The sequence below is a fragment of the Maylandia zebra genome, linkage group LG14 (assembly GCF_041146795.1).
Source record: "Maylandia zebra isolate NMK-2024a linkage group LG14, Mzebra_GT3a, whole genome shotgun sequence".
NCBI classification, from domain to species: Eukaryota; Metazoa; Chordata; class Actinopteri; order Cichliformes; family Cichlidae; genus Maylandia; species Maylandia zebra.
In genome coordinates this window covers 23,791,851-23,805,477 of record NC_135180.1, presented here as the reverse complement: position 1 = coordinate 23,805,477, position 13,627 = coordinate 23,791,851, and the positions used below count along the sequence as shown (strand labels likewise).

At 41.0% G+C, this 13,627-nt stretch overlaps 1 protein-coding gene across 4 annotated transcripts in view; it reads left to right on the top strand.

Moving 5' to 3' along the window:
• Nucleotides 1–13,627, top strand: part of LOC101474079 (syntaxin-1A) — an 81,746-nt gene that overhangs the window by 7,809 nt on the left and 60,310 nt on the right. For all 4 annotated transcript variants that reach the window (XR_013092963.1, XM_076873239.1, XM_076873236.1 and 1 more), the window contains exon 2: nt 12,398–12,475. Coding sequence is in view for 3 of the 4 variants with exons in the window: in XM_076873239.1 (XP_076729354.1) it covers nt 12,398–12,475 (78 nt within the window). In the remaining variant the exon portion in view is untranslated. The remainder of the gene's footprint in view (nt 1–12,397; nt 12,476–13,627) is intronic.

Sequence of the window (13,627 nt, the reverse complement as noted above, 5' to 3'; positions counted from 1 at the left end):
GGAGTTCTTCTTTGATCACACAATCGTTTGACACAGAGCGTGCAAATATTGCCAACTGAGGCTTGTCTTGTATATCACAACTCGTGCTTGCGAAGTTCAGTCAAAATTCCTGGTCGAGGTTAGCATGGAGTGAGCTGAAGCTGCACTGAAGATTTGAAGCACATTTTACTACAACAACAACAACCACAACCACCTTTGATATGAATGTAAGAGCCGCATGAAACCAGGCAAAGAGCCGCATGTGGCTCGAGAGTCGCGGGTTGGCCACCCCGGCATACAGACTGGTTGGTGATCTCACCACCACCACCACCACCCCTGACAACCTCCATAACCACCTTTGATTTCTTTGGTTGCTAGGAGGTTGCCGCGGTAGTCTGGAGTATGCATGGACGACGGTAATAGTGATACTTCAGAAAGTACAACGCAAATAACAGACAGTAAAAGTTAGAAAAGTTGTGCCTTACCACGGCCAACACGTTTGGAAAAAGCACAGCTTTTACTTTGAAGGTGAACATTTAGTTTTGTGACTGTTCAGCTAGAAGTAAGCGAATGTCTGCTGGTAGGTGAGTGTGTTCCATATGAACACTGGGCAGTAATCTGCTAATCAAAGCAATTGCAAGGAGGTTTTCAGAGCAGCAAACCTGAAGACTTCTTCCGTTTGCTCCATTCGATGACTGCTCGATGGTCGTCGACCTCACTGTAGGCCTGTGTGACTGGGGCCCGAGACACAAGTTTGTGTTTGGTTTTGTTTTATTTTACCCACTTTTTACTTTTGCTTCCACCAAGTGTTACATTAGTGGTCCTTCACAAGCACCTGTATGTGATGAATTCGTAGTGATAGGCTGATATGAGTATTGCCATAGCCTGGTCAGTCGTAGAATCATTATCAAAAGACACCTTCGGTCATCAGGCACGGCTTAGAAATGACAACATTCAACATATTTCTTAGTGTTTTCCTTTCTCTCTGTCCTCCGGGTGTCCCTGTATCTTACTTTGTTTTTCACCTCCTATTTTATTTTCAAGGGACTTCCTTCTTGTGGCTTTGCTTCCTGCCATCATTATTACCCGACTGAATTCAGTTATGCCTTATTATCTTTCTCCCTGGTTCATATTTTGTCTTTATGCCTTCCCTAAGTTAATCTGTCGAATCATCAACCTTCCTGTCTTTTTCCTATTTCTGAGTTGAGCTTTCATTATCAACTTTTGGACTGTTATTTTCTTTTCTCATAGTTTTTACTTTGTTGGATTTTTGCTGCTGTGTCCCTCCAGCACTCTTTTAATAAGTTAAACTTTATTTAAATTGCCTGTTTTTGTCTCTCTGTTGTGTTAGTAACAGGTTCAATTTTCCCCAATTACTGAAAATAGATGTTTTTGCAGAACAGCATCAGTAAGTCCTCGGGAACTGCTGAAGCTGTGAATACCATCCTGACACCATCAACTTTTAAACTGATTGAGAAAACTTTCTAGTGAAAAGCTTCTCATTTACACATCTGTGTTTCTGTTCATCAGGAATCTTTAAAATCAATATTCATGGATACTTTGTTGTAGATAATAAGGTATCAGCCTGTTCATGCTAAATGCTTTTCTGTGTTCACAAACTGCTTACCGTGACAGCTGTTGTTGGGTACAAAGCAGGAAGCTTTATGTACTCTTTTTTTTTTTTTTTTTTTTTTAACCTTTCTTTTTGCACATGGAGTCAAACCAGAGCAGTATAATTATGAGCCTGAGAAACAAAATCATGTTTGTTTGTTTTTTTTATTCTTTTTGATTATTCTCTGTAGATTCATAAGATACCCAAGTTATTTCAGCCACAATAGTGTAATAAATAAAATAAAATGTAACATCAGTTTGGTGTTCATCCCTCTGGGTCCTGATTTTTATAGATAGCAAATGCTATTTCTTTAGAGAAAGAGTAGAGTGATACCACCAGAACGGATAATTACGGTACCTTTTTATTACTAAAATACTGAAAGTGTGATGGTGGCTATTTTTGTTTGTATTTTTGGATTAGGTTAGATTTGCAACAGTGCCATTTTCGCCTCCTTTAGCTTCAAGTTATCACTAAGGTAGCAGCTATGGCTAACAATAAAGTGGTACCGATAACATTTGATGCCTCGCTCTCACATTATCAGTATTGCCTCTGTATAATGTTAACAACAGTGGTAATTTAGCAGGATAATGGTTATTTGTGTCTAAAATGTGTTATGTTTCTCTTCAAAGTCCCTGATTGAAGTTAAAAAAGTTTACCATCAATGGTAGCAGTCTGCCTTAACGAATAAACAGGAAAAAATCCAGGCTGTAGCTTAACACATTATGCCTCGTAATTTTTACAATCGACCCGGGTGTTGCAGTCAAGGTTTGAAATTCTTGCATCGCGACGACCCTGAATTTGGCTGCGTTTACTATTACAAATGCTTTAAAGCTGAAATGACGGTTAAACTGATGAGCAAACACTCTAACGCCAACATAACTTTAATATTTTGATGAAAGTCACTTTTCAAGCAAGACTAGAGAACAAATTCAGTGATTTTCTACTTTTTTTTTTTTTTTTTCCACTTGCATCACCAGAAACTAAATTCTGTAGCTTCGAGCACACCACCTTGGGTTTGAGATATCAAGGGCACTTTTAACTTTATTTATTCCTGACTTAAATACCAAAATGTAATCAGTTAATGGAGATCAACAGCTGTAATTGTTTTGTTTGAAATTTGCCATTTTGTTTCAACCGGTGCTTCCTGACAGCCTGTTTTTCCTCTGCACTTCTTGTCATATAGCTCTTTCATCGCTCCTTCATTTGGTTTCTCTGCATCTTGCTATTCTTTGACATCCTTCTCACTTTCAGTTACATTTCCTCCATATCTGGAATATAATTGCTTTAGTGGTGCATTGGTGCTGTCATAATCCCTCATGGTAAGCGAGATACCAAGCAAAGCACTTAATATATTCCCCAGGGAAGAAAGAGAAGAGACTAGGGGTGGGCAAAGCCATAGTATAAACGATGACAGCATATCTTTTCACTGCCTGTGATCTGTCATTAAAGTTCAATTGGAGCTTTTATGACATTTTCTCACCCACTCCTTTAACGGTGAAGACTGGCCAACGATCCACTGCTTCCTACACACATGCTCAGGGCAAACAAGTTTGTGTATGAACAGCATGTCACTTATATATTCATATCCATACCCATAGGCCAATTATGAGCAAGCCATAACGGGAGTAAGCATGCACTGTTTAGTCTAAAAGGTCAGTCATCTCGTGAGCTCCTTCGGCAGAAAACGACACCTGTAGGAACTACAGACATTGGAAATCTGGTCAGGAAATCAGGATTCACACGAAATCTTCCTATGAACATGATAAGATATTATTTAACCAATAACTGTGTGCCACTTCGTATTAAGACAGGTTTAAATCACTCTGATGCTACGATATTTCTAAATTGGAAGTATTTCCTCCTCTGGTCTGAAAAACACAATCGCATCGTTTGCATATTCCACTTGTGGATCAGTTGTCGTACCTCGGTCACCACCCCTCAAATGCACAGCGACACACATAGTGACTCTTGTCGGTGAGTCAGCCATCACTGAATTAGTTTCCATTTTCCATTTGTAGTTTTTCCTGTGCTTGTAGTCTTTCTTCTTCTTCAGCATGTAAGGATACACTGCATCGCAGTCTTGTTGTCATATGCTGCCTCCTTCAGTTCTGAAAGAGTTGCAAATCTGTCAGATCTGTGTCGTTTGATATTCCACTTAAGAAATACACTCAGAGGCCACTTCATTAGTTAACCTACTTAACTGCTTGTTAATGTATAAGTCGGTGACTTGATACGTTCAGACAGATCAAGATGACCCGTGAGATTCAGACCAAGCATCGGAAAAATCTCAAACTAGTTTCTTGAACATGACGAGAATCCACTGTACTTAAATGGTCTCCACAGCCACCAGATCTCAGTAGCAGCATGTGCAGCAACTATGCGATGCTATCGTGTCAACATGGGCCCAAATCTCGGAGTGTTTCCATCACCCTGTTGAGTCTGTGTAATGAAGAAGTAAGCCAGTTCTGAAGGCAAAACAAGATTTGCCGAATAAAGTGGCTGGTGAGTGTCTAGCAGAATGAAATGTTGATACTTCTGAGAGCAAGGTATCACAACATACACAACATAGCAATTGGTGGTCTTGGCAAGAGATGGTGAGATAGTAAAGAAGAAAAGACAAACAGTGCAGGTCTGAGGAGGGAGAGCGAGACAAAGGTAACTGAGTCCATGCTGTGTGGGCTCACTGCTGTAATGATTCTGTAGTGAAGCTGGAGTCTGGAGGAAGGAGAGCGAGAGAATGACTGACAGGAAGAATGAGAAAGAAAAAGGAAGACCATTAAAGGGGGAGGACGTTGAGGAGGATTGTTAGGAAAGGGAAATTGTTGCACATGTTCACACTTTGACACTGTGCTGCTGTAGTGGCAGCGCTGCATCTGTTCTCCAACCCACATTATTCTCCTTCATCTATCTACCGCGTGCTCTGTACACTGTAGGCACAGCTTATAATACAGTCTTGTTAACCTCAGCCACATCTGTTCTTTTTTTTAATGGAATATAAAACATTCACCCATCTAGTTTATGAAGCATATCCTTTTCTAACTAAAGTGAAACTAAACCCCCAAAATTAAAAAAAAAAAATATGAAGGAGGAACATGTAGTATAACTCGTGTTGGCTTAGCCAAACAGCTAAGCCAGCACGATGGGTTAGGGTTAGCTGTTATAATATGGTAATAGCAAAAAAGTAATGATTAGAGCTCTGGAACTAAGATTGGAACAAGAGATTTCCACTAAAAGGACCCTGTTAGCCCTTGGCTCCAGGAAACGTCTTTAAATGGGTTTTAATGACTGGCTTTAAAATGTTATTTCTTGTGTTGATTCTTTAACCCTTTTGGAGGAAAAACTTCATGTTTTAGGTTGGCGTAGGTGCCAAATAACTGCCTTTGTTCAGAAGCCCCACAATCTCTCCTTTTAAGTCAATCGTGGCTCAAGAGTTGGGAGTTCGCCTTGTAATCGGAAGGTTGCCGGTTCGAGCCCCGGCTTGGACAGTCTCGGTCGTTGTGTCCTTGGGCAAGACCCTTCACCCGTTGCCTACTGGTGGTGGTCAGAGGGCCCGGTGGCGCCAGTGTCCGGCAGCCTCGCCTCTGTCAGTGCGCCCCAGGGTGGCTGTGGCTACAATGTAGCTTGCCATCACCAGTGTGTGAATGTGTGTGTGAATGGGTGGATGACTGGATATGTAAAGCGCTTTGGGGTCCTTGGGGACTAGTAAAGCGCTATATAAATACAGGCCATTTACCATTTACCTTCATTTTACCTGGAAGTCCCACTGAGATCAAATCTCTTTCACCTGTCCATGTTAGCAGCCATGCAAACTAAACAAATCTCGAAAAATGCTACAGATTCAACATAAACTAGTTACCCACAACACGAAACATAAAACACTCGTGGCCACTTCAGAGAAACATCCACAAGTCTCATTCACTGTATCCTTATGATGCTTTTAAATCCACTAATAGATATAGATATGTTTAAGTTGAGCTCTTTCTGTAAATTAATTCTGTGTTCAAGCTGCACACTTGTTTGCTTAAAGATTGTGGTTTGGGTTAAACATGCTCCCCTTTGCAACATGAACCCTGCAGTTTATTTAAAGTGGGTCCTAACAAATCATCCACATGTGTCAAGTTGGAGTGAGACCAGTCTCTCTGTTGCTGTAGCTGGCACAATACCTTTTTTCATATCTCTGTGATGCCAGCAGCTTCTGATGGCAGCATTTGACACCCTGGAAGGAGGAATAGCCTGTCATTGTCTTTTTCTTTTTTTCCTTGGTGAGTTCCTTCTTTCGATTTGTGCCATTTCAGTAAATTGGCTGTGGTTTGATTGCAGAGTGTTGTTGAGTGTTGAAAATCTAGACAGGTGGTGTATTGAGCTCAGATGATTGATAAGAAAGAGAACAGTAGATGTTCTTCTGTGTGATTGCTTACACAATATTTTATGTTTTTACTCAAGGCCAAAACTGCAAAGCACCTTTTTAGATTCATATCTTAGATCAACGCAGTATTGAGCTGTATTTTTTTTAAAAGCGCGTTACCAGCAGGAGTCAATGGACAAACCAGTGCATACGAAGAAATGAACCACATTGCTTTTTCCAGCTGACTGCATCTGCTGAAATTCACACTTGCCATTAGTGTATGTGCCCTTAAAGATGGAGACTTGTTGATTTTCTCTGCTGCTGGTTCTATATGAGAGAAGAGGGAACAGTAATGTGAAAAGACCTGAATTAATTTTACAGTTGGCTGGTCTTCTGGTTCAGTCTATCACTTCCTGTGTCCTCTCATCACCCATACTGCTCCATGGTTGTGTAACCTGTCTCGATAGCCCTACGCTGTGTCCTTCTCGTTCATCAGTCGGTCACGCAGTTAGCCAATCAGTGGATCAATCGATCAGTGAGGTTTGTGAAATTGTGATTTCGATGTGTCAGCACCATCTCTGTACCATCAGTGCTATGCCACAGATGGCTGTCCCTTCCCAAGCCTGGTTCTGCCGGAAGTTTATTCTTGTTAAAAGGGAGTTTTTCCTTCCCACTATCTCCAGGTGCTTGCTCATAGAGGTTCATCTTATTATTGAGGTTTTCACGGTATTCACTGCATTACGTTTATGTCCACTTGACGAATAGTCATTAACTTAACAAAATGCCCTGCAGTGACTGAGTTTAATAAGATGTCACTTTACAGCAGATTTCCTCAAACTTTTAACATAATTAAACTATAATAAAGATAAAGAAAATAAAAAAGAGGTTGCGAGAGGCACAGGATACAGAGTTGGGCCCTGATTAGGGGGTTGCTTTTGATCAAAAAGCCTGTAGTCCAAGGGTAACTGCCAGTTCCTGGTAGCCTGCTTTCACCACGGGACATCTGCTGGTTCAGTCGGGGACAAAGAGAGGCCCAGGTGGCAGTGGATTTGCAGGTTTTAAAGGCATGCATGGCAGCCGTAGGCGAATGGCTGAGTCTGAATTTATAACACACAATAAAAGGAAAAAAAAAGATCTTTGTAGCAAAAGTAGAAGCAAAAAAGCAACAGTTTATCCTAATTTATTTCTGTTTTCACAATATAGTTGTGAGTTGAATAATTGAAATTTATATTTAATTAATCGCCTAGCCCCAGGTGAAGTGGTTAACGTCTGTTATCTGGTAACAAGGCAGTGGTCTGCATGGAAAACTTTATTACTTGGTCACATAGGATGACATAAATACCCTCTACTGCGAACTCTTCATGGCAACGGCGGTATCCTGCAGCATGACATTTTGCCCTGTCACACTGCAAAACTCATCAGCGACGTCTTCAGGAGTACAACAAAGAGCCCAAGGTGTTGATGTGGCCTCCAAATTCCCCTAGATCCCGACTTAATCAAGGAGGCATTTGCACATGTCTGCAACCAATAGAACCCAAAGAATCTGCTTCTCATGTCCTGGTGCCAGACTTTAAGGAGACCCCAAAAATGCCATGTTAATGCCCTGACCAGTCACAGCTGTTTACTGCGGGATAAGAGGAGTCTTCACAATAGTAGGCAGGTGAAGTGGTTTTAATGTTGTGGCAGATCAGTGCATGCACAGCCTCTAAATATAGTTTTTACTCGTACTCTCCTGCGGTGGTTGTTCTGGTGACAGATAAATGTAATTGTGCCCTTCATAACAAAGTAATTCTGGGTATGATTTTCTGCTTTAAGCGAAAGTGAAAAATAACATTTCACTTGCTAGTTTTGCTGGTAGACCTTCCTGAATGCATATAAGCAGAGCGCAGATCTGCATATAAGCGTAGAGCGTTGAATGTCTCGAGGGCTTGAATGAGTACAGGCCATAGCGGTTTAAGTGGAGCTAGTTATTCAGTGTTTATCTCCGTGGGGACCAGTTGGAGCATTAAGCCTCAGAACAGGGGTTTATATTCAAATAATGTGCAAAATCAAGATGGCTGCAAAAAACCAGTGTGAGTTGATCGTGTAGCAGATTTGGCATCTTATTTGTTGCTTCTTAGTCATATTACTTTAAAAAAAGCAAACAAAAGCAATAAGGTAATGCTAAAATTATTCACTTTTTTTTAATAGACTGAAATGACCAAAGACAATCTGAAACTCTAACAAACATGAAATGAATGAAAAATACAAAATTAGTTTCCAGTTCACTTGGACCTGGAAGGACACGTGCCCATTTAGTTCCCTTGTAGTGAAGTGAGGGGTGAAGGACTTTAATACAGAGTCTTGTGTTCACTCTCTGACAAACTTTATGGCGCTTGAGCCCATGCAAAACTCGCTGTAAGACTGCAGTTTGAAAGTCGTGGTTCTTTTCCTCCTTTACTAGCAGATTCGAAATATCCTGTGAGCAGCAGGGCTTTGCAAACTGAGCGCAAATCTGCTACTATATCGTTCAGATTCTGCTGTTTCTAGCTTGGTGTTTGTCTACTGTAGGAAAATGAATAAATAATCAAAGGTTTGCGTGTCACTGAGTGAGCGCACATCTATAATGAATGCTACCTAGCTGTATTGGGATAATAAATCTGGTTATACACTCAGTGTTCCTCTGTGCAGCTGACACAGATTTTTATGAGTCATTTCTAATGGGACTGCAGGAAGCTGCTTGATTTGGCTGCAATACAAAGATGCAGGAAACGGGTCTGCTTTAATATGGTAACACAAAAGGACGATAAAGTACTGCTCACATGGGTGTCTACTTGAACTGTCTCTCACTGGTCTTACTCAGCTTATTTTCATATAAAACACTGCACAGAGTCTGAGAGCGTACATGCTTGCAAGCATATTTTATTCCCACCCTCCCATACCCCCTTTATTTAATCCGATTTCTTGTACATCAACATACTATTGCCTGCATGGCTTTTTGTTGCACATGTTAATGCACTTTAACAGCTTTCTGTAATTGTTTTGTTCCCCTGTTCTCCCTCTTTTTTTTTTTTTTCCTTTAATACCTTGGTGATAGGAACCGTGATTCTTGCAGCCTGCTCACTATGCCTGTTTTATCTCTCCCTCCCTCACACTTGGACTACATTTCCTCCTCCTCCTGTGTCTGTGCAGGCACTTTTGTCTTCATAGAGCGATATCTTGCTGGCATGGTGCCCGCATCAACTCTCTAATCTAATAAACACCATAATCAGGCCACTACTTGACTACACCACAGTTGGGGAGTTTCACCCGAGTGTGAGCCCCAGAGGCAGCAAGCATTCAAAGGTTCTGGTATGATGGGGGACCAGCTTGTATATAAAGCTCATTCTCTCTGTGTGTTTACCCTCTGCTGTATATTGCCAGTGTGCTAGCTACAGTGTGTATGCATGTTTGTGTGTCTTGCTCAGAGCATCTGTTGTGTGGATAGTCAAGTCTGTAGGCTCAGTGAAGAGCGCGGCACTAAAGGCCTCTCCCAGCCTCTTTGTGGCTCAGCAGGAGCTTCAGATCTGGTGGGAGGAGGACGTTTGAGGTGCGCTACTCGGTCTTCTCTCCTCCTGACCACACAAAGTAAAACCAGACCAAAGCCCTCCTCTCTCTGTGGGAGATACAGCATCTCTCTGTGGAGGCTGAACACAGTACTGGTGCTCTGAGCCTATTCTGATTCCCTGCTTATTCTCCTCCTCTGCCTCCTGCTGCTGCTGCCGCCTCTACTCTGGCTGCTTCTGAAAGTCTGCAGCTCCGTGAATGCACATCAGTGCCATACCAACACATTAAAGATTAGGTCTCAAAATGGACTTTTAGGACCTTTATTCTTATTATTCTAGTTTGTTAGCAATTTACTGTACCTGTAGTGAATATATATACTCTGTGTATACTTGGATTAGTTTGAGTAGGTCTAGATATTAGTGGGATTACAGCATCTCTGTACTCCTCTCGCTTAGATCTGTGGCATTTGTCTTGCTAAAGTCTGTCTTCACAAGCATTTTCTCAGGAACTGTTTCCTTTTCTTCAGTTGTTCTCGTCTGGTTTCCTTATGTCTCCTCCCCATCTCCTGCTGTGTCAGCATATCACATTTTAACCCTCTTCAAAGAGAAATGGCATTGAAGAAGACATTTTAATACAGTTATTTATTTATTTTTTTACAGGCGCAAACTTTCACAATTTTTATCTTTCAGTGTCTGCGTGGTAGAAATAAAAACCTTGAAGCAGATGGGCTACAGCAGCAGAAGACCACACTGGCTGCAACTCTTGTCAGCTAAGAGCAGGAAACCGAGGCTACGGTTTGCACCTGTTCACCAAAATAGGACAATGGAAGATTTGAAAAATGTTACCTGTTCCGATGAGTCTCGATTTCTCCTGCAGCATGCAGGTGGTAGAATCAGAATCCACCCTGCCCTGTGTCAACAAACCAGGCTGCTGAGGCATGCATGGCAGCCGCAGGCGAGTAATTGTGTGGGGGATATTTTCCTGGCACACTGTGGAGCTCTTATCGCCAACTGAAAATCATTTAAACATCGCAGCCTACCCGACTATTGTTGCTGACCATGCCCTTCCCTTTCTGACCACAGTTTGCCATGTCACAAAGGTTAAATCATCTCAAACTTGTTTTCAGAACATGACAATGAGTTCACTGTACTCAGCCAACAAATCTGCAGATACTGTGTGATGCTGTCATGTCAATGTGGACAAAAATCTCTGAGGAATATTTACAGCAACTTGTTGAATCTATGAAATAGTGAATTAAGGCAGCTCTGAAGACAAAATGGGTTCAGTCCAACACTGACAAGGAGTAAAGTGGCTGGAGAATATAAATGTATTTATGAATGTTTGGTAGTATCAGCTGTACAAACTTATGTCAGTAATGCATGATGTATATGTGCATCCTGCTGATCCATTGTTAAACAGTTAACAAGGGATAAGTAGCTCATTTCTTTTACTGGAAATTGATCACTTGATGCAAAAGTTTCCTGTGCTTCCTGCCTCCTGATGCATGTAATGCCTGCACATTTGTTTCCCTGTCTGGTTGAACCTGGCTGGCTGCCCATACACATGGAGAGCATAAATAATATCTGGATATGATTCATTGAAGTTTTTAAATATTTACTGGTTAATTTAATGGTTTAAAGAGTTTTTAAAGTTTTAGGGACTCTTAATCTTATTCTTATTTTGGTAACAGTTTTATTTTGAGGTTTGAGAGGAAATGAAGTCATCATTTTGACAGACACTGGGAAGCATCATTTGCATAATTCAGGACTCTCTTACTGCTGTTTGGAAATTCTGGGATAAGAGTAAGGAGTCATTTCAGGCAAAAGAAGATGAAAACTGCACTCTGTCCTCACAGCCTTGATAAGCAAATGGATCTCATAGGCCACTAATGGGGAACCAAATTAGTTTGACAGTGGCTGTGATGAATGAGATGAGGCCACATGAGATCCCACTAATGCAGTATAATGGCTGATGTGTGATTAGAAGCATGCATTTCAGAATGAATCATATGCCAGACTGCGAAAAGTTTGCAGAGTTTTGAACTTTTTGTTTTTATGTTTTTGTGTCCAAGCTTTGATTTATTCACTGAGAATGTTCAGGCCTTAGTGACGTGAATGTACCTCAGTAACAGCAGAAAACAACCGGAATTACTAGAAGAGTCGGACAGTTTGAGAATTTGAGTTTGAACAGGTTCCAGTCTTGTGATTTTTTTTTTTTTCTTTTTCTTTGAGTAACCCTGTTGTTTGTTTTTTCCACAATAAGCTTTTAGTTTGCTATTTAGGGTTTATTTTTCTACATTTTATTAAGTCACATGTAAATTTGGAGAACTGCTAAGGGGATTTTATTACCATTTGGACGAAGTCACAACAGCTGGTTTCCTCCGATTAAAGTCTAACCTGTTGCATGATTTGGTGTGTTAACTACAGAGAAATAGGAGTGGTATCAAAATATTAATCTGCTCCTTTAAGCTGAAATGGTTACATGTATCTGTGCATGAGTGAAGGTAGAGGGGTGCAGAAGTCAAGGTTTTCTCTGCTCGTAGGTTCTAATTCAATAATGACTTGCTAATCACTCGACCTGTGGTTCTAATTAAAAGTGTCATTAAGTGCTCCTTGATTCTAATCAGGTGATGTTTGGAGAGGTTTGGGAGGAGGGAGGGGGGGAGTGTTCTCACTGTTCCATTTAACCTTGAATTATGTAAAAACAACCTAACATGGTCCAATTCAGTCATCATCAGTGTTGTTGTTGATAGAAATTATGTTTACATGTTGTTTTAGTGTGTGTTTTTTTTTTTTTTTAAATGTTATTAACCATGTTTATTGCTTTATTATTTAACTGGTTCATGTAATGTAAGCAATTCAATTGTATTAAGATTATGTATTAATATATATGTGTATAATTTTTTTTTTTTATTTCGTGTATGTGTGTGTGTCCAGGGGAAGGAGACGACTGAGGAGGAAGATGAAGTCGCTGTTGGGATGGAGAAAGGCTTTATGGACGAATTCTTTGAACAGGTTTGTTTCTCTCCCAATCCTGATCCTTCCTTCTCCTTTTTTTGCTGTCAATCACTTTTTCTCCATTTACACATTATCAGGCTCATTGAAGGCTAATCACTTGTCAGTCCAGGTAATTTCCTACTCCACAACATGCCCGGGTGTTTTTCCTCTGCTGATATTGAATCTAATCGTGCTGGTTTTTTTGGAGCGCTGTAATCAATCTCATGCCGTTTGTCTTCTCTGGGGTGCGTTTTTATGATTTATAACTGTTGATGTTGTTGCTGGTGTGGCATAAATTGTTCTGCATTTTATTTCATTTGAAAAAGCCTTTATTGATTCAACAAATCACATTAGTGCTCTACTCGCCCAACTCTGAATAACATTGATATTTTTCATGTATTTCTCTCAGTCTTTCCTCGTGGCACGACAGATGCTGAGCTTGTGTGTCAGCGGGGGATCGTTATTTGATCCCCGGCTACATTTGTAAGTTTGCTCACTTACCAAGCAATGAATAGTGCCGTAACAGCCCCCGAGACACAATATCAACCAAAATTAAAACTTTAAAAAGCAAAAATGCGTTCCATAAAAGTGATAAATGGATTTGCATGTCACTGAGTGAAATAAGTAGTTGATACCCAAGCAGATCTTGTTGGAGAAACCCTTATTAGCCGGCACAGCGGTAAGAAGTCACCAGGTTCATACACATCTCAAGAGGGATTTTGGCCCACTCCTCTTTAAAGAAACTCTCTCAGTCCTTTAGGTTTATTGCCAACCACTGCAGTGACAACTTCGTACATGAGTGTTCTGATTGAGGAGAGGAGGTTCTCATACAAGATTTTATGGTGCATGGCCCTGTCCATTGGTCCCTCCTGTACTTTCCTGTACCCTTAGCACATAAACAGCCCTAAAGCATAATGTTTCCATCGCCGTGCTTGACTGTGGGGTTGGTGTCCTGTGGGACAGCTGTCTCTTCCTCCAAACACTGTGGGTCAAGTTGATTCCAAAGAGCTCGATTTTGGTTTCATCTGACCATAGCACTTTCTCCCAGGCCTTCTGAGTCATTTAGATGTTTACTGACAAACTTCAGACGTCCTGTACATGTGCCTTCTTGAGCAGTGGGACCTTGGGGACACTGTGCTGTTCTTGGTGACTGGAAACCCAATTGTCTTC